This window comes from Actinia tenebrosa, unplaced genomic scaffold (assembly GCF_029948245.1).
Source record: "Actinia tenebrosa isolate PJP-AT-01 unplaced genomic scaffold, QUT_ActTen_1.0 PGA_scaffold13__45_contigs__length_12533684, whole genome shotgun sequence".
NCBI classification, from domain to species: Eukaryota; Metazoa; Cnidaria; class Anthozoa; order Actiniaria; family Actiniidae; genus Actinia; species Actinia tenebrosa.
Window position 1 is genome coordinate 2,929,516 of NW_028292573.1, and position 20,345 is coordinate 2,949,860.

Consider the following 20,345-nt stretch of genomic DNA (forward strand, 5'->3'; position numbering starts at 1 on the left):
AAGTCAGACATGTGTCAGCAAGCGACTGTTTGTTTGCAAAGGCCTATTGTTTTTATATATCGATATAAAGTAAATATCACTCTACCAGAACAGTTTATTGTATGCATGTAGGTATTGAACCAGCACCTGAAACTTTCATCACTTTACTTTCACGGAGAACTACTCAAGGTTATATAATTACTGCCTCTAGGGTTTCCAAATCAGACTAAATACTGAGTTGGAGAGTTATTTTTGTTATAAACTGGCATATACTCATGGACTTAACCGAGGGTAGCAACCACGATACCTGAAATGCAAATTTTAGTTCCAGCGCCAAAAGGGTTAAAATAGCAAGAAGTGGCTTGATACATTCCAAAGAAAGTGAAAGTATGCATGATAAGCCATGAACAAGATTATTTTAAAAAGCATAATTTCTTAAAAAGGCCTGGGTCGCAACTCAAAGTTTGAAGGTTTCCAGAAACCTTTTTTTCTGGTTTTCTTTCATCCCCAGTCTTTGATGATTGGTCAGTCGGCAAATTAAGCCGTCTTGTTGATCTGAAAAATTGGAGTAGCACTAAGAATTGTCTTCCGCTGACAGACTTTTGTGAAAATGTAAACATAATACCATGAAAATGTCCGGCTTTTTCCAATTGTCTGATGCAAAAATGCATGACCCCTAACCTAACGCCCAGCAAACGCTACGGCAGTCGATCTAGCTGTTTTCGAGGAACGGTACTTACCTTTCTCGTACCCTTTCGGTTCAGCATTTTTAGATTAACTGTATTTAAAATATCTATTTTTGAAAGCTCAAGTTTGTAGTTAGAAACCAAAAGTGCTGGAATTTTGTCAAAGAGAGAAAACGGACCTTGGTAAGTGTTTGTTTTAAATACTCTTTACTTCCGTCCTTAGATCAGTCACCATGGAACTCACTTATTACCGCGTTTAATATTACATCAAGCAAGGAATATTGGACTTATTTACAGGCTGCAACTCGCCGTTTCCATTTATAACAGAACTTCATCGATTCCTTAATTGTGTTCGCTGGCGTTAACGATCATCGTTTCTCGAAGCATTCTACTGTTCGATAACTAGGGTACAAGCGTACAACGACGGGATTTGACAGCACGTCTAGCTTGTGATGTTCATGGCAATAGATCTAAAAGTTCGTATTTCTATAGATGTCAACAGTTCATAGATGACATACATTTTCGTACATGTAGGACAACTTGTAGTCCTAGCTACTGAAGCCTAGGTTAGTTGAATAGTTCGAATTCCTTGAATAGACCAACGAAGCAGGCCTTTCGCGGAGGCCTTTGCATTGATGTCATATGCAACAAAACCTCCGTAAAGACCGGTTTAGACGGTATGATTTTCGCCTACAACTATTGTATACGACACGCTCGCCCCATCCTACAACTCGAGTTGTAACGTGTAAATCAAGCCTACAACTCGCCTACAGGCGCGAGCGTGTTGTATGCGATAGTTGTAGGCGAAAATCGTATCTAAATCGGCCTTAAGGAGGTTAAATTACACAGACGTCCGTTCCTCCGTCGGTAAATGAATAACTATAGCGCCAGAACACAATTATTTGAGCAAAATTTAATTGAATGATTTATGGCGCGCCGTTTTTTTTTTTTTTTTTTTTTTTTTTTCCAAAATTATTTTGTTCTCCTCCATAACAATAGGCATCGTGATACACCTTTCCTACTTTGGTAGGAAATGTGTATCTTTAATTCATCGCCACAAAGGCCTTTGTTGACTTTTCAGTTCATCATCACTGTAGACCAATCACCTATTCCTTAAAACCAATATGAAACTCGACCTACACCATGCTAAGGCAAGTTCCATGGGACTGTAATATCGGATTGATAGAGTTCAATATTAAGTTTGTCTTAAATTCTCTTATTTGACTGTGCATCTTTAATTTTATTTTCAGTGGAGACACACTTGGTTGAGTTGAAACATGGGTTTCATTTGGTTAGGCATGCTATTTCTGATTGCAGGAAATGGTATGTTAGCTGACGATAAATCAATATTCTTATTAATCTGCCCATAAAATGCGAGAAATATAAGTTTAGAACAAAGATGAAGTCAGGGCAAATGGCTTATCACGTGATAATGGTTGAAGGAGCGATGTGAGCACTTTTATATGCATAACGTCGAAGAGGTCATTGTGACTATCATGGTAACTGAATGCTTTGTACATGCATCGTTTGCTATTCCATTATGTAATAGCTAAATATACATAAACAAATACTTTTATGAGGATAGAGTAAAAATACGTTTTTTATTGATACTTCCTTGTAGAAAAGTAAACATGCCTTTAAACTTGTTCTGACACGAATCGGATTACAAGATGTTTTATTAATGTCTTATATTAACCCGCCATGTCATAAATGTACTTATAGTACACTCAACAAAATTACTCGACTCTGATTGGTCGAGAGGAGTACAATTATAGCGTTAATTGTACTCCGTAGGAGTACCGAATTAAGTCGCTATGGCAACACGGCCAAAACAATGTCAAAACAATTATTTTCTATCATTTTGTACTTAAAAAACATAAAAACAAAATTTTAAAGCCGTAAGAACTAATCTTTTTTATGCATTTCAGTTGCGCGATGGACTGAAAATCGGCCGCCAAATAGACAAACATGAACGGCGTCGCTTCGCATTTTTTACTGAAATTTTGTTGAGTGAACTATAAACAAAAAATCGCACGATCTTCTCGTACAATTTGGAATTAACAGACACTCGTAATGTTTTGAAAGTTCTTGTAATTGCACGAGCCTTTAGGCGAGCCTTTAGGCGAGTGCAATTAAAGAACTTTCAAAACATTACTCGTGTCTATTAATTTCTAAATTGTACTCAAGATCGTGCGATTTCCTATACTAATATCTCAATAATAAATTAATAAAACTGAAGGAAAGGAATATTCCGAGGAGGGGGAAAACACCTCCTTTTGTTCAAAAAAAGTCCAAAGTCTAGGACTCTTGCTAAGCCTGTGTTTTGATGTGAATTATTGGATATCCTGTTGGAAACGCGTTAATTTAGACAAAACTAAAGCTACAACGATTTTTTTTAGTTGCAATTGTCAAGGCAAATGACTGTTGGCAGACTTGTGTTAGCATCCATTACACAGTGGGGCTTTGTGAAGTCGCCGTTACACAGAGCGACGCAAACAGTGTTATGAATGAGGTAATTAGAATGTGATTACAGTTATTTCAATAAAGTTATTCATATCTGAAAAGCTACAAAGGTGAGACCGTCAAGGATTATGGGTAGATACATTTTACATGTTTCAATCGCTTGATAACTGTTGATGGGAACGAGATCTTTTACCATTTACCGTGAATTCACCTCCTCTGAGTATCCTCAACTGCTGCAGTTTGTGTCAAAAAAACTTTACTTGTTGGATATGAAATATTTCCCATGATCCTCAGCGATCAGAGCTTTCTAGGTTTTTGGTGACTAACTTTATTGAAATAAGTATATAACATGATGAAACTGGACAATAATAGTAGTGTGCAATAAGTTTATCCTTCAACGAAAGGCGTCTAAAAGCTATAAATACCACAATTGTCCCTTTTCTTAATGCCCGTCCCACCCCAATGATTAAAGATTATAGGGTAATTTCAGCCATGGCCTTTCTTCAGTAGAGGTTTCCCGAATTCGATTGGATGACCACCAAACAATGGTTTGAAGTCGAGACTGGACTTGATTCTTTTATTTATCAAGTCCAACCTCCACTTGAAACCATTGTTTCGTGATCAGTCAAGGGAATTCGGGAAAGGCCTATTTGCCAACCACTTCGACCTCACCAAGCGTATCCTTGCTATAATACCCCCCCCCCCCTCCCTCCTCAACACTGCCACCACCCATACGTACGTACTTTGTTTTTACCAAAGAACCATTATCTTCACTAGGGAGCACGGCAAACTGTTGGTTGTTTGTTTACTTAGCGTTTTTGCGTAATCCGATCTCTTGCTCTTCAACATGGTATGAATTTCAGCGATTTTACTCTGGAACAGGGTCAGGGTTCAGTGGGCTCAGCGGCACATTGCATCCCTACCCTAAACGGGCAAGAGTACCCACTCCCGGGTGTGGACAGTAATACAGCAGCATTTCCGGTGGATAATTCTCCAAAAAACGTCTTGGCATCCCGAGCTACATAGTCTCCCTCGCATCCGTTTTTAGTGTCGGTCGTCACGCATTACCAGACTTCACCAAGCGTTTAGCGTTTTGATCTAACATCATAGGTATACGATTAAATCTCTTTTCTAAAACGTTTAGGAAACATTTTGTCTAGAGAAATCTTTTCTTTGGCTTTTTCAACCATCAGTGTAAAAACATCAACAGTAAGATCACTTGTGTCCCGTTTTTTGTCTTAAGCCACCTATCTCAGGCGGTAAAATACTTCGCATTTACCATACCGATCATTATGTTGGTATTTTTCAATCACAGGTATTGAATAATGGAAAAGGCCAGCTGTCCTGTTCAGGTTTAACACTCAAGCTCCTTAACGTTACCATAACAACCCCTGGAAACCGATATTCCATTACAGGACTCTTTGGAGTCATATATGGTAACATGAATTCAAGTCAAAAATCTACTGCGCTGTCATGTCTTAGAAATGCCGTGATATTCAACGATATCGTGTTGAGACCAGATTACTATACGAGTCCTCTGAAAGGGTCTTACTGGGCAAACCGCGCATCGCTAACCAACTATCAAGATTCTATCTGTTATCTAATAAATGGGACGTTCCTGTTAAACGGCGTGTGCGGTGAGTTTTATACTATATAAGCAGGGCTGCTCTATTGGAGCGCAACCCTCTTCGATTCTTTAATATTTATCATTGAAAGGAATCCCGCCGAATCCCGCCGAATTCCTTTGTTTTCTATTTTCTTTTTGTGACTAGTACACTGTAATTAGTACACTTTTCATATGCCACGGGTTAATGAAAACCACTCTATCTTAGTAAAATCACTCAAGTGGTTTTCCATTGTGCAGATTAATATTTGAGATTGTAGAAAAATTATGTTGTATTCAATTAATGTTTCAAGCCAATACAACGATTAAATATGTCAATTTATTACAGAATCAGGTAATGTCAATGTTATTATTAATAATTGGGAATGAAAGATATATATATATATATATATATGTCCCAATATGGACAATAGAAACAATTATAGTGTTCCAATTAATAGAATCTTTGCTGAATTTTTTCCAACAGAATTTTATGAGTGTTCCAAAATAATAATAATAATAATAATAATAATAATAATAATAATAATAATAATAATAATAATAGACTGTAGCTATATATAGCTACATATATATTCCCCCCCCCCCCCTATGATTGGTTTTAAGTGATTGTATTATTAGTCTAGCTGTCAAGCTATAGGTTACGAAATTTCGCCCTATCTAGCTGATCTAATTAGTATTCAAACGCGTTTACTGCTGATAATAATAATAATAATAATAATAATAATAATAATAATAATAATAGTGACACACTAAGGATATAGCCTAGAACTATAAAAGTTCTGCTTTATTCTTGTTAAGTATTACACATACTGAAAGTTTAAATAAACGAAGATAATAATGATAAAGAGAGTTAATGTAACACCTATAGTTATCAGTGCACATTTAGTGAAAGTATTGGGTTGAATGTGCTAGTGCATGTGTTACAGAAAGCAGGTTTGTTAGGAACAGCTAGAGCACTAAGAAAAGTACTAGATATCGAAGCACTGGAACTAGTTAAGTACAGGTGAGTGCGTTATGTGTGAAGGAGTGAACCGAGTGGACGAGAGAACGAGTGAGAGTTAGCAAACAAGTATTGAACAAGTTATAAGTGTGGAGTGAAGTTTGAGGCCCTAGGAAAAAGCTTGACTAGCTAGTTTATTATCATCATCATCATTATTATTATTATTATTATTATTATTATTATTATTATTATTATTATTATTATTGCACATTCTTTACATTGCAGTTGACTTTGGCAAATGATTTGCTTTTTAAACGAGGCTAATCCTGTACAAATGCGTTTGTAGTCGTAAAACACAGCGGTATTTAAAGAATGACATTGACTATGGTATTGTAGATGGCCAGGTTTTTTTTCCTTAGCAATAAACAGCAACTTATAAGGATGATTATAACAGTTATAACGTTTGTTTGTTGGTCGTAGTTGTTCTTTAATTCATTTTTTTAATTATTTTCCAATAACTCAAGCAGCCTCACCTTCTCCGTCACCATTTTTACCTTCATGCTCGACACCGCCACCGTCACCGTCACCAGTATCTCCAGTTACAAATTACTCAACAGGTAACATTATTTCCTAACTTACTGTAGCTCCAACTAGTAAAAGCCTATGTAACTGTAATCAGGGTTCGTGCTACTCCTTAAACTCCTTGAAAACTCCTTGAATTTAATTCACGTTTTCAAGGGCACTTGAAAAACTCTTGAATTTTATGATTTTAGCGAAACTCCTTGAAAACTCCTTGAATTTTTGCTTTGATAATTACTTGCATGGTTCTGAAATAGATCTAGCCAGAAAGACTGGAAAATCTGAAAGTCGGCCATCCGCAACCATCGTGTAAAACCTTGGCATATTTAGCTGAACATACTCCTTGAAATTTCATTTTTGGGTCCTTGTATACTCCTTGAATAGTCCTTGAATTTTAAGTGGATACCTCAGCACGAACCCTGGTAACTAATCAATAGTTTGACTCCAATTTTTAAACAAACGTATTTCGGGGTAAAGAAATAGTAGGGGTGAGCTGTATAAGCGACATCAACGATGTCCTTATCCATTATTTTGACCAAATAAGTAGGTTAATGCTCAAGCAATTACCTGTCACCCTCATAGTCTATCAATCACTCAATAGCCCATTAGGGGCTATTGACTCGTAGACCAGTCGGGTTGCGGATCTATTCGTTAATGACAACATAGGGATACGGATTGTGCTCGAATTTACAGGATTGTGGATTATGCAGACATTCCCCCTTTTTTACAAAAAAAATCAGCTAGCTCTTATTTTATTGGTTTATGGTGAACTCCCTTAGTAGTTAAAATTTTCTAATTAATTGTTTTGTCAATAATTTGAATGAAAAATATATTATTTTAACTAGGTAATAACCAGATCACAACGACACTAGAGAAAAACACGTTAGCACGTTTTCTAAGAATTCTGAAGAGCTTGGAAATAAATAAAGGAAATAAATCTTTTTTTCCTCCAAGTATACTAAAAAGAAAAAGATATGAAAGAAGTTTCAAGCATGGACGCTAAGTTTTGGCATTTTGTGAAGTCAAATTAACAGGCATGTTTGAAAGCCAAATTTACATATGTTTTGACTAATTTGCATACGGATTCAGAGCATGCGCAGACGTTTTTCACTCGTGTCGATCACAACACTAATGACCTGCGTACGTCTAAGCAATAGGCCTTTTGCAATAGATTGACACGTGATTGTTACTGGATGGCAAAAAAAAAAAAAAAAAAAAAAAAAAAAAAAAAAAAAAAGGACTTTCATTATTTAAAGATTTTTTGCCTGATTGCTAATGTCGAATCCAAAATCTTTTCTAAAATACTTTTTTCCCGCATAAGATGCTTTGGATTTCAAGATGAAGCAGTTAAAAGTTTGTTTATCATTCAGCAAGGGACTTTGAGCTGAATTGATTCGTTATCAAAATCATATATCAGCACGTGACTGTTTGTTGCAAAAGGAATATTAAACTTATTACACCATTGGTTAACATATAGTCGCTTTTCGTTCCCATTCATGTTTTTCTTTTTTCTTTCTTCCTCTCTTCATTCGCTAACTCAACGAAAGCAGTAACGAATGCTTCGGAGTCAACTACAGTTACTTCAGAACCAACTACAGTTACTTCAGGTAGAAGCATATTCTTTTATAAATAGACGCTGATAATTGATCATTCTTGCATGTTTTAAGACCTAACCGGTAGTCCTCATTCCGAGATTAAATTGTCTTTTTTTTACTTTTCAAAATTATTTTACAGTGTTTTTACATTTTCTGCATTTTGTCCCAATCAAACGCGTCAGTCTTGGAGGCACTGTTCAACTGTTTTGCGCCGTTTTGGGAACAGCTTCCGATATCGTAATGTCCTTGTCCAAGAACGACAAAACATTTAATCTTGACTATTCACAAGGCGGTTCGAACTACACCAAAGCACTGGTGCTGACAATCAAGGGTGTTACAACAAAAGATGCTGGTTTGTACGCATGTGATGTAAGTTCAAGTATTGGATTGATGAAAAGAAGTTTAAAGCTTGAAGTACAAGGTTAGATAGTATTCCCACTTGCCTATAATGATTTCACTTCTCTGTGCTGTGCTCCAGCATTCAACGCTGAAATTATACTTTCTTGTTATTAAAAGTATCTAAAAAGGTCGAAATGGAAATGAGTCTGAAGCACAAAGAATTTCATTCAGACTTGTTAAACTCATCTTCTCCCAGATACAAGGCATTAGCAGAGGAGTTCAAACAGCAGGTAAGTTCAATCAAAAACACAATCACACGAAAATACGTAGCTTTATTTTTTGTTTATGTGTTAATTTGAGTCCATAAATGCCCAAGAAAAATAGCAAAAGTCCAGTTCATAATAAACAAAGAAAAATTTGAGTTTTTAAAAAGAAATTGAAAGGTCTAAACGCGCTTAACACACTAGTTTTGCATTCAATGCATACCTCGCTGTTTTTACGGCCACTGACTCACCTTAGTCTCGTTTGTAAGTCAGGTATTGATTAATTGGAGGTGAATATTATACGATATTCGCCTCTGAATCTCGGAATATTGAGTCGGCAACAAAATGGCATCTGCTGGCAATCGTTTTGCTATAATTTCCGATGAGGAAATTGAAAAAATGAAAGTAAATGCCATTCCTATCATTACTAAAAAGGCAACGAAGTATGGCCTAAAAGTGTTGCTAACAGTTTTGCTAAAAGTTTTGCTAAAAGTTTTGCGTGAATTTGTCACGCAAACTGCAAGCTTCTGTTTGCTTGTTTTTATAGAATTATTGTATATAAAAATAAGTTACTCTGTACACGAGTTGGTATATGCTAAAACAATTATTCGCCTCAGGCTCAGTGAATATGAAGACTCGTGTCTCGGTAAATATTCCACGATATTCACTTCGCCTTCGGCGAATAATTGCTAATTATCATCATCATTATCATCATCATCATCATCATCTAATAATAGCTAACTTATCGGATGTCATTTGACTACCATAGTCACTATATCATAGTCATCACCTTGACTTGTACTATAATTGACTTGACTTGTAGCAGAGACATTGCTCGTCTAATGCTTTTGCAAAATAACTTAAACTACTTTATCTTTTTATTAATTCCTGCAGGTAGCTTATGTATTCAACTCCACTGACGGGTCAAAGAGAATCGAAGTTTATAAATTCAAGTAAGAATAAAACTAAACATTTTCTAATATTCGATATGTAGTTAAAGACCTTTAAAACTCAACATCCTCAATGGGTATGGTTCTGAGTAAAGTTAGATATGGTAAATTGAGTATTGGATATGGTTTTGATTATTGGATTTCTGCGTGCCTTGAGTTTTAGACATAGGGTGTCATGGAAACATTGATGGTAATAGGCAATATGCCATCTCGTCTCTTGACCTTTGTTAGTGGCCGGAGCGTGCAGAGGATATATTACTATTATGGAAGCACAAACGATTTGGTGGGCTATAGTAAAAGCAAGTGAGCTAGATGTATCATCATTCTATTTTTTTTTTTTAAATTTTTTTTATTATTTAATTTAATTTTATTTCTGTTTAGAAATGGAAGCACCGTCGTTGAATTCCTCATTTCCATATCGCGGGTTTTATCGACACCCCAGGACAACCCACCAGATCTTGTCAAAGAAGTCAACACTATTATGATAGAACAAGTGAAAAAAGGGAGCTTTGGAAATTATTCAGTCAGCCTCGATTCACTCTTCCTTAAAGGTGTGAACCTATCACTCTTAAGCCCCAGAGGGTTGGGGGTCGAGGATCCCATGTGAATTGAATATATTTTATGCCCCCATGATAGGGGAACTTGACGTGGCTGCCACCTTAAAAAAGCCGGAAAATGCAATAAACATGTAGTAAGGGTGGAAATTTGGTGTTCAACAATTGTCCGAGGGTGGGAATTTGAAAATCTTAATTTCATAAAGTCAAATTCCACTGGGGTCGGCCCCCTTTAAACCTATGCAAGAACGGATCAGAGGAGCACCAAAAAAAGCTGATGCTGAAAACGGGAATGGTTAGATAGGAGCTGGTATACGCCTTCTCCCATCTCTAAGCACATGTTGCCTTTATGAACGACTCCAAGTCCTCTGGAAAGACCTACAACCAGGACTATGCCTATATCTGTTAACACATTTTTCTTGAATGTTTCTCGCAGCAAAGCCTCCTCCACCAACAAACATCAAAGCCATTAATAAAGGAACAATGTTCATCGAACTACAGTGGGAGCCGCCAGTCAATGGGGAATCATTTCAGATAAAAAAGTATATCCTCAAGTACAAGAATAGCAGAGAGTCAGCCTTCAAAATGATAATGGCTTCAAAAATAGGGTCCGCAATACTTGTGGTTCGGAAAATCGAAAATCTGGAAAAGAATACGAAATATGATTTTCAACTGTATTCGCAGAATTCTATTGGGCAGGGTACTCCGTCCAACTTCAGTGTTACAACATTAAGTGGTAAGTAGTTTGCTAACGGAACTGAGGACATATTTATGCTTCTGCCATTATGTCTTCAGTGGCAAGGCACCGCTATGGGTCAAATCGTTGGAAAGAAACCCGCGAAGATCATGGAAATAATCATATAAGCACCTATCGCATTAGTTGATTAATTCGATAATCGCTTGGTTTGCTTGTTCAGGGGGTTGGTGGGTTGGTGGGTTGGTGGGTTGGTGGGTTGGTGGGTTGGTGGGTTGGTGGGTTGGTGGGTTGGTGGGTTGGTGGGTTGGTGGGTTGGTGGGTTGGTGGGTTGGTGGGTTGGTGGGTTGGTGGGTTGGTGGGTTCTTTGGTGGTCTGGTTCAGAGATTGATTGATTGCTTGATTCTTTGGTGCGCATTCTACATTTCTCTTTATTTAAGATATTCCAGTCATTGCCAATGATGGACAAGAGTTCACATTTAAAAAGGGCGAAACCGCCGTTATCTTCTGTATTGGTTCAAGTGAAAAAAGACCTGAGAAAGTCGAGTGGACTTCCGAACGTCCGCCAACAGCAGAGGTGTATCGAAATGAAACATTGAAGACCAAAAGCATATACATGACCTTCAAAAATGTAAAAGAGGAAAACGCAGGAATCTATAAGTGTAGGACGTCCATGAAGGATGCTGTTGGGGAAGGCAATGTCACACTGATTGTCATAGGTCAGTTACAGTAAAAGCCCCAAATGGTTGATCGAAAAAACGAGTAAAATAGACCCTATACAATAAGCCATAGAAACGGCCATAACTATCATGAACATGCCTACTACATGCCTACTACATTCCTGTAGTCATAAAATCCTGCACTTGAAACAACATGCTTACATTAGTAAATGAGGATACGACCAGTACTCTAGCGTAAATACCTGAAAGTTTAGAAATTAAAAGGTGGCGTATGAGAAAGAAATGTGAGGCTTTTAATTTGTAGACTGATAACAGTCCAGTCCTTCTTTCCCTCCTTCTAATTTCCAAGTATGTAACTTCCAGGTATTTACGCTAGAGCACTGAACTTATCCTCAATAGACCCGTTTCGAATTCCAAATCAGTACCGCTGTGTTTCTTGATTACAGACTCATTTGCACAGGGTTAGCCTCGAGTTTGTGCAGAATATTCACGTGTTCCAGTCAAGGTCCGTCGAGTTTCAAAATGTTCGTATCGTTGAAGTTGTGCATTCTTTACTTTCTGTAGCTTGTATTTGTGAATACTTAGACACTGATACGAGGCTAACCCTGTGCAAATGAGTCTGTAATCAAGGAACACAGCGGTAATTTGGAATTCGAAACTGGTCTATTACTAATGTTTTAAATTCCCCTTCTTTGATGTGCGGGGAGTGGAGTTGAGTTTTGAAACTGTGGAAACTGTCACGGAATGAATTGCAAGACTCTAATCACATTATTGAATTGTGTATGATTATTGCTTATTAAGATCCCCACCAATTTTTAACATCACTTTACTCGTTTTGTCTTCAGTTCCTGTTGAAGTAAAGCTGAATGCAACGCTTAATGAGACTTTTTCAGAAGATTTGAGAAATGAGAAGACACCTAAATACAAGAGATTGAAAACTAAGTTTGAAGATGAGGTATACGATGCAACTATTTATATATAGACTGAGAGAGACCATTTGCATTTGCATGGCATTAGTCGTTATTTGTCGTCTTCGGGGACAAGAGAGCGAGGATCGGAAGATTTAGGTGAATCACATTTTACACAACAGGAGGCGGCAACAGCTATATATTGACAGTTGCCAAAGGGGTTATTGCACAAAGATAAGTGATTGGCAATTAGTGTTGATGATGGTTCATAAAAAAGATAGTGCCTCTTAGGGGAGGGATCTATTCATCCATTCATCCAGATAAAAAAAAGTATCCCGTTGCAGACAAAAAAATACATCTTCTAGTATAAGACATTACTTCCACCCTTCCGTCCTTTTCATTTCATTCATTCATTTTTGTTTTTCTATTGTTCATTTTTAACAGCTATCTAAATTCTTTGTAAATATGCCCGGTTTTGTTGGAATAGAAGTCATTGGATTCGTGTAAGTATTTATTCACTAATTAACCAAAAGCAGTGGCATAAATTAGAATTTCAAATATGCGATTTTCAGTATCACAAGACTAAAGCTTAACTGCATGTTGGAAATTGGTTTTACAATAGCGTCAGCAATCAATCATTCGGTTATCTCTTAATAACACAATAGAAAAAGTGACAAACTAAATTTGAATTGATTGAGAGCTGAAGAGAGTAGAGTTTACGTAATATTGAATATATTAATTTAAGATTTGTGTTTGGTAAGTGTGAGTTCCCCCCCTCCCCCCCCCCCCCCTCCCCCCCCCCCCCCCCCCCCACTAAATTAAGCGCTACCAAAAATAATGTTAATTTGAAAGGTAAAATTGAAAAACAGAATAATATACAGTCCAAAAATTTTGCAGGATTTATTTCCAAAGGTTTGCGTTTTCTTACTTTTCTCAATCGTTTGTTCCTCAGAAATGGCAGCGTGAAGGTAAGATTTCGAGTCATCGTAGAAGTCAAGGTCGGAGAAGCAGAACAGCTAGGCAAACCAACCAGAACAAAAGTGGATGTGACAACTAGAATCATCAAGAAAGTCCAAACGTCAGATGGTAATATTGGTGGAGGGTTGTTCATTAAAAAGAACTCCATCACTTCAGATGGTAAGTTGATTTAATGGGGAAAAAAGCATCCCCATTTCATTGAACTTTGGTACAACATTTCGGGTAACCTAGGTCAGGGTAAGGAAGGAACATACAGCTGAGAAATACTAAAAGGAAAACCTCAAAGAAACGTACATACATACATACATACTTTATTGAGGCTCCCTTTGACAGGGCTTTTCAGCCATGACCCTCGAATCGAGGGGAAGACTCGAATTAATAAAGGCGAGTGCTCCACATGTGATGTCTTTCGATTTCCTCTCGATTCTCGAACATTCTTGAAATTGATTGACCATTACTTGTCAGAGAAGCTTTAGAAGAACCCTGTAAATAAAGGTTCAAAATATAGGGCGAGGGCTTTCATTGAAATTCAAGACCGAGGGCGCCGCCCGAGGTCTTGAATTTCAATGAAAGTCCGAGCCCGTAGTTTTGAACTGGTTTAATAACCAGCCATGCCCCAATTCTATTGTTTTAATGGGACAGGTCTTGAATTTCAAATTCAAAACCTGGCCCGGGTTTTGAATTCAGCCCCGCTCTCCCCTGCTTTAAGAATGTAGGTCTTACTCTGGGTTTCAAAACCTACATAAAACAATAGAATTGGGGCGTGGCTGGTTATTAATCAACAAAAGAGACTCAAATTCTGTTCACAGTGTAATCTTATGATAGGCAAGTGCACTACAATGTGACCTTGATTCCCCTCGATTCCTGCGAATTTGCCGGACATTCATTTACCATATATTGCGTATAACGGCATTCATTCAGGAGATCGAGAGACTCAAATCCCGATCCCAAGTATTGCTCTCGATTCCTGGAAATTTGACATTGATTGAGCATTACGTAACATGGAAGCAAATTTTAAAAGAACGTACCCACAAATCAAGAGAGACACTCAAATTTTGATAACATTGTGATACTGTAAGCCCACACACCGTCTCTTCATTCCACTCCATTCCCAGATATTTTACTTTAGATCTGACAATTACACATCATAGAAGCAACATGTTTTTTTCAACATCGGTTTTCTTGTTTCTTGTAGCTCCGCCTCCCTCTCCTCTTAACCTGACTTTAACAGAAATACACGAAACTTTGGCGCATCTGAAATGGCTGCAACCCGAAGATGCAGACGTATTTTCTATCCACAGCTACACCATCGCACTGAAGAAGTTTGGACAAGCATGGCAAGAGAAAGTCACAACACAGCATATTCAGTTGGATTCGAGAATAGAGGAACTTGAAGACGACACACGCTATACTGTGAAGGTGTTTGCTAGAGGTGACGGTGGTAAAGGGTTGGACAGTGATATTGAGGAATTCAAAACAAAAGGTGCACGTATTAGATTTAATATTTAGATATTTAGATATATTATATTTGAATCAAAAGGTGACCTGTATCCTGATCGATGCGCAAATGGATATCCGAAAGACACTAATAGAAAATATATTGTCTAAATGCAATAGACCCTTTTCAAATCATTGGTGAATCGAATTGTATGTTGTACTATTGTCTACGTAAATATATATATTCTAAAGTGTTGCTGGCAATTAAAGAGATCCTTCATAAGAATTGAAAATGGCACATAGAGAAAGATGGGAAAATACTACATCCAAAGTTAAAGGGACTAATTTATGTTTCTATTTACTTTTTCTCCCCATTACAAAATGACTTTTGAGACTGAGACTGTTTTAAATTCATGATAAGAATGTTCACATCTTATTTCAGAGCTCCAATTAAATCTCACATGGTTGTGGGTAGGACTCGCTCTGCTCCTGGTTCTCGGGATTTTGGCCTTCTTGGTGTACCACTACAGAAAAAAGCAAATAGATCATCGACATGATGCCAATGGCAACAGAACTGACCAGAGAAGAGCACCCATCCCGGTAGGAAAACCTGGAGTCTGGAGTTGTCTTGTTGACATAAACATGAAAAACGCCTTAAGGCAGATCCCTCATTCATCATGGAACATAATCAATATATGAGAACAACCCTCAGCTTTAGGGATGGAGTATTTGACCATTAGAAATTAATGAGATAAGAACCATAAGACTTTTCTGACAATCATCTATAAAATTCCAGTTCAATTGCCTCTATCATATTTTTAATGAGCTATTAGGTTGAGTGAAAGTTTAATATTAGTGATGGGAATAATCAATCTTTTCTTGATTTCACCTGGGTATATGCAAATAATACCATTAATTTGTCTTTCACTTCCATATCTTATTTAGTGCAATGAAGATCCTAAAAACATAACCGCCCACTCCTACCGTAACGACGCCTTTAGTGCCCTTTCTTCCGTGGACGTTGATTCCCTCGAGCTGATGCCGGGTAAATGGTTGGAAATCCCGCGAGAAATACTAATTCTTGGCGACACCCTCGGTGCTGGTCAGTTTGGATTAGTTAGGAAAGGAGTTTTAGAGCAGGAAAATGGATCACTGACGTGTGCGGTCAAGATGCTAAAGAGTAAGGCTTAGATACTTCATAAAGGCATTGCACACGTGCTCAGATAAGCAGTGGTTGATTTGGGAGGAAGCTACTTAGCATGGTGCCGGATTTTTCTCACACTTACTTTGCAGACACCTTGAAAGCACGTACAGAAAATAGCATCTCCGATAATTTTTTTGACGAATTAACGAAATTAACAAAACCAAAAACAAAGCCAAAACAAAACCAAAACCAAAAACAACTATTGTGGTGATCAGAGTCAGGGCACAGCTAACTCTCAGGTTGAATTGGAATTTTGCCTGACGATTTTTAGGGAAAGACGCCCCCTGGCCTCTGATAAGCATTCACTTTATGCACGTGTCTGCATGCTTGAGTGATGTGCATGGTACAATTGAAACTGGCATATAATTTCTTATATATTTTCATTTGACAAATTTTGGGTGAAATTCATTTAATTTATTTAGTCCCTATAAAAGAACAAAATAATACTCAAGGGAATTACATATAGTAGTTTTTGCATGTCTGTGAAAAGCTCAGTGTCGTAAGCGTGCCGTGCCGTGACCGTGATGTTTTCTAATATTTCAATTGGCTTTTTTTTTCGCGCAATGTGATTGTACCGTGCGTTTCGGGTATTTGATTGGATGGAGAGTAATTAAATTCTCGAGTAATGTGATTGGTCTGGCGTATCTCTTGTCGCGTCACAACCATGTTCGTGCCGTTTGCTTTTCAGTCATAAGAAAACTGCTCTATATAAGCGTTATCTTAAGACACGGCTTTTTATAGATCTGAAATACGTAGATAATCTCTTGGGAATGATCTTATTCTTTTGATAGCGAAATAATACTCAAGAGAATCATGAATGAACCATATTTGTTCTAGTTTTGGAAATCCTTTTATTGTCATTGATATTTCAGAATCAGCTGGTGAAGAAGAAGCACGTGATTTAATGAATGAGCTGGAAATCATGGCTGGTGTTGGCACCCATGCTAATCTGGTGAACCTCATTGGTGCATGTACCCATGACGGTAACAGTGAACATTAATGATCACTTTTCACAGCACACAGCTATTTTAAAAAAGGTCGAAGGGGCGAATGGCGGTCTGTGTATTGCGTTTGCAGGATCGAAATAAACGGTGGGGTATTAGGAATCTCATTTCTTTCATTCCTGCAAAAACAAAGTTTCAGACATAGAATGAGAATTTATAATCATTTCTTAAATACCTAATCAATGCCTGCACCCAGCGAAGGCTTTAGATCTCTAGTTCATGCGATTAGTAGTCGGTTTATGCTTCCTTGATAGTATGACCACAGCTCTTTTCGTTCGTGCAATCGCCAATCACTGATCCCTATTCGCCGTTCGCCACTTCAAACCTTTTTTGAAATAGCTGTATATTTGTCATTGGAAACTGGTTGCTTAGCAGTCTGTCGCGGAAAAGATTATCCTTGTTTTACGAAGGGAACGCTTACAATAGCCAGTGGCTATCAAACCTGTGGCACTCATTCCATGATCATATTTAGATTTAAAAGCTAAATTTTGACGTTCAGTTCAACCATCAAGAAAAAGTGCAATTGCATATTGACACCTAGATGCCGTCAAAACCCTCTAAAAAGTCCAGTATTTAACTTTTTTGGATTTTTTGATGCTAAAATTATTTCCATTCTTTTTTCACGTTTCGAAGGACCATTGTTGATCGCGTTAGAGTTTGCTGAGGGAGGCAGTCTTTTGAGTTACATCAAAACTTATGTGATGACCGTGGGTGATGGAAATGAAGCGTCTTCCTTGTCTGACCAAAAAAAGTTAGGAATCGGATTGGACATTGCTAAGGGGATGCAACACCTGGCACATGTCAAGGTGAGATATCCTTCTAGTTAACTCTTGGCTGCTTTCCAAATTTTTCATTCCTCCTTCCCTCTTCCTCATTCCTCATTCCTCCTTCCTCCTTCCTCCTTCCTCCTTCCTCCTTCCTCCTTCCTCCTTCCTCATTCCTCATTCCTCATTCCTCATTCCTCATTCCTCATTCCTCATTCCTCATTCCTCATTCCTCATTCCTCATTCCTCATTCCTCATTCCTCATTCCTCATTCCTCATTCCTCATTCCTCATTCCTCATTCCTCATTCCTCATTCCTCATTCCTCATTCCTCATTCCTCATTCCTCATTCCTCATTCCTCATTCCTCATTCCTCATTCCTCATTCCTCATTCCTCATTCCTCATTCCTCATTCCTCATTAGAAAAGTAGTTTAGATAACCGAACCCGGTCCTGGGCAACTTCCTCATGCCCCTTCAGCTTTATTTCAAATGCTGTTGATTTGCGTATAACCTCTGTATAAAGGCCGCTTGACAATTACCTGTATATATTATATTCGACGACCACGCTATTCTTTTACTCAGTGCGTTCATCGCGATCTTGCTGCAAGAAATGTTCTACTCACCGCTGACCACAGAGCAAAGATTGCGGATTTCGGGATGTCTCGTGATGTGTACGAGCGTGGATTCTACGAAAAACAATCGAAGGTAACAAACGATATTCCAAAAAAGCTAACCTTAAATTGAATTATTATGTATTATATTTTACAACCACCACTCCCCATGCGGGGCTCTTCCGTGAGGTTCATTCCCTCCGCACGCACTACCACTACATTCTATATTTACAACATACAACACTCAACTCACATGTTGCTTTTTACGGAGCTAGGGAGGAAACCGGAGATCCCGGAGAAAACCCTCGTGGCAAGGGAGAGAACAACACAACAAGAAAACTCACCTCACATATGATCCAGTCTGAGCCAGGGCTCGAACCCACAGTGGTGAGAAGTGAGCGGTAAACCACTACCCCACCCATGCCACCCATTACTTTATTGTCGAGAGTTCTTGTACATTAGTTAATTCCTTAACAATTTCCAGGGCAAACTCCCAATCCGATGGATGTCACCTGAAGCAACAGAGCAAATGATGTTCACTATAAAAGGCGACGTGTAAGTGTCCTGTGCATTAAAACATCAGTCATAAATACTTTTCAGACAAAAATAAAGATGTTATTTATTTTTATTTCCTAATGAAAAAACATAACATCATGCAGTCTTTTTGCAATCGATTTTTTTATTTTTTTTCTTCTTCTTTTATATAGATGGTCTTATGGGGTTGTACTTTGGGAGATTGAATCTGGAGGTAACATATTTTTTTCATTTCATTATATTACTAGCAGATCGAAATTCCATTCACTGGGTCCGATAGTTTAGCATTATTCATTTTATTGGCCCATTCCGGCACCTCTTTCCTTTGCCGACGACGTCCTGAAATAGCTAGCCTCTGCTGATTAAAGTCAAGGCACGGTTAATAATTCACAAATCGAATTGGAAAAACCCTAAGAGAAAAATCTAGCAAACCATCTCACAATCCTTAAGATGCCAAGTCTGAAAATCAAACACGAGACCCCAGAGTTGAGGATGCGAGTGCACTACCCCTACTCCTCCTTTGATATCCAGCCAAGCCATTTTTTTCCTTTCTTCTCCTCCAGCCACTTTCCTTTAGTGTAGCCTATTTGGTATTTGGTTATATTTGCAGGCAAACTTCCCTATGTAGGTCTCCGGATGCGTGAACTGATTGACTACTTAAAGAAAGGCCAGAGACTGGCAAGACCAGGCCGATGCATACAGGGCGTGTAAGTAGATGGATAAATGAACTGTGAACCACATTTCACTTGATTTTTTTGCAGTGGAACTGTGTTAGTAAATCGTGATCCTTTTTGTAACAGTTATGACGTTATGCTGAATTGTTGGCAAATGGATCCCAACAAAAGACCCACTTTTGATAAGATTTGTGACAACATGGAAGAACTCCTCTCCCATTCCGAGGTGAGTGTTCATTTAACTAAAGTCTTCGTACAGTTCACTGAGTAAACCACTTTGAGGTCAGTAGGAACATATGGATAAATTCCTACTGTTTTATTTAGAAACACCGACGCAGTCTACACTAGTTCTCTACTAGTTATCATCCACTTTGAGGTCAATTCTTTCCTATTCCGGACGCGAAGTCATTCGTAAATATCTAGAAGAAAAGCCTTTTAACTACTTCCGATTATAGGATTTCCAAAAATTCAGTACAAGTCATTAGGGATTTCGAAAGATGTTCACTATGAAATGTTTCAGTAAACTTTATTAACGTTAGTGATAAAATTTTGATTTCCTTAGGATGATGTTGCAAACTCCTCTTGGAAAGTATCAACTGCGTCAACACTATATGGCAACTTGATCAGTGAACACACTCACTAGAGATAAATATTGCTGCTGTCACGTGAATGAATGAAACCTTAATAGGGCTCATCCGCCATGTGTCGGTTATAAATTTCGGGAGGATCTGGCGCCGACCGTAATTCAGGATGACTGCTATATAGTCGGCTGCGAGAGAGACCAACGATGACCATATTGCTCTGTATCTGATCAGAGCGCCTTTTTAAAACAATTGTTTATTATATAAACGTCGTCGGTGCATAGTAAAAGAAAACGTCTCGCAC

The 20,345-nt window shown here is 38.0% G+C and overlaps 1 protein-coding gene across 4 annotated transcripts; it reads left to right on the forward strand.

The window, feature by feature from the left end:
- The first annotated feature begins 664 nt into the window (after positions 1-664).
- Positions 665-20,345, forward strand: LOC116300809 (uncharacterized). Of its 4 annotated transcripts, none has more exons than XM_089028908.1 (26): positions 665-848; positions 1,916-1,988; positions 3,065-3,177; positions 4,444-4,765; positions 6,217-6,309; positions 7,819-7,878; positions 8,006-8,287; positions 8,383-8,495; positions 9,363-9,421; positions 9,800-9,969; positions 10,409-10,708; positions 11,107-11,385; positions 12,192-12,301; positions 12,699-12,757; positions 13,207-13,391; positions 14,428-14,715; positions 15,112-15,269; positions 15,615-15,849; positions 16,746-16,856; positions 17,511-17,683; positions 18,224-18,346; positions 18,737-18,807; positions 18,960-19,000; positions 19,397-19,493; positions 19,587-19,686; positions 20,023-20,345. In XM_089028908.1, the coding sequence occupies exons 2-26, from the start codon at positions 1,943-1,945 to the stop codon at positions 20,101-20,103; spliced, it is 3,669 nt and encodes a 1,222-aa protein (XP_088885034.1). In that variant the 5' UTR covers positions 665-848; positions 1,916-1,942; the 3' UTR covers positions 20,104-20,345. The 4 variants fall into 4 exon arrangements, with proteins under 4 accessions (XP_088885034.1, XP_088885035.1, XP_088885036.1 ...); XM_089028909.1 differs by having other exon boundaries at positions 7,822-7,878; XM_089028910.1 differs by having other exon boundaries at positions 6,220-6,309.

Coding starts and splice junctions, on each gene's coding strand:
- LOC116300809 (XM_089028908.1), top strand. CDS start 1,943: ATGGGTTTCATTTGGTTAGGCATGCTATTTCTGATTGCAGGAAATG. Junction 8,496..9,362: donor CAGAGGAGTTCAAACAGCAG/GTAAGTTCAATC, acceptor TAATTCCTGCAG/GTAGCTTATGTATTCAACTC. Junction 15,270..15,614: donor AGAGAAGAGCACCCATCCCG/GTAGGAAAACCT, acceptor TATCTTATTTAG/TGCAATGAAGATCCTAAAAA.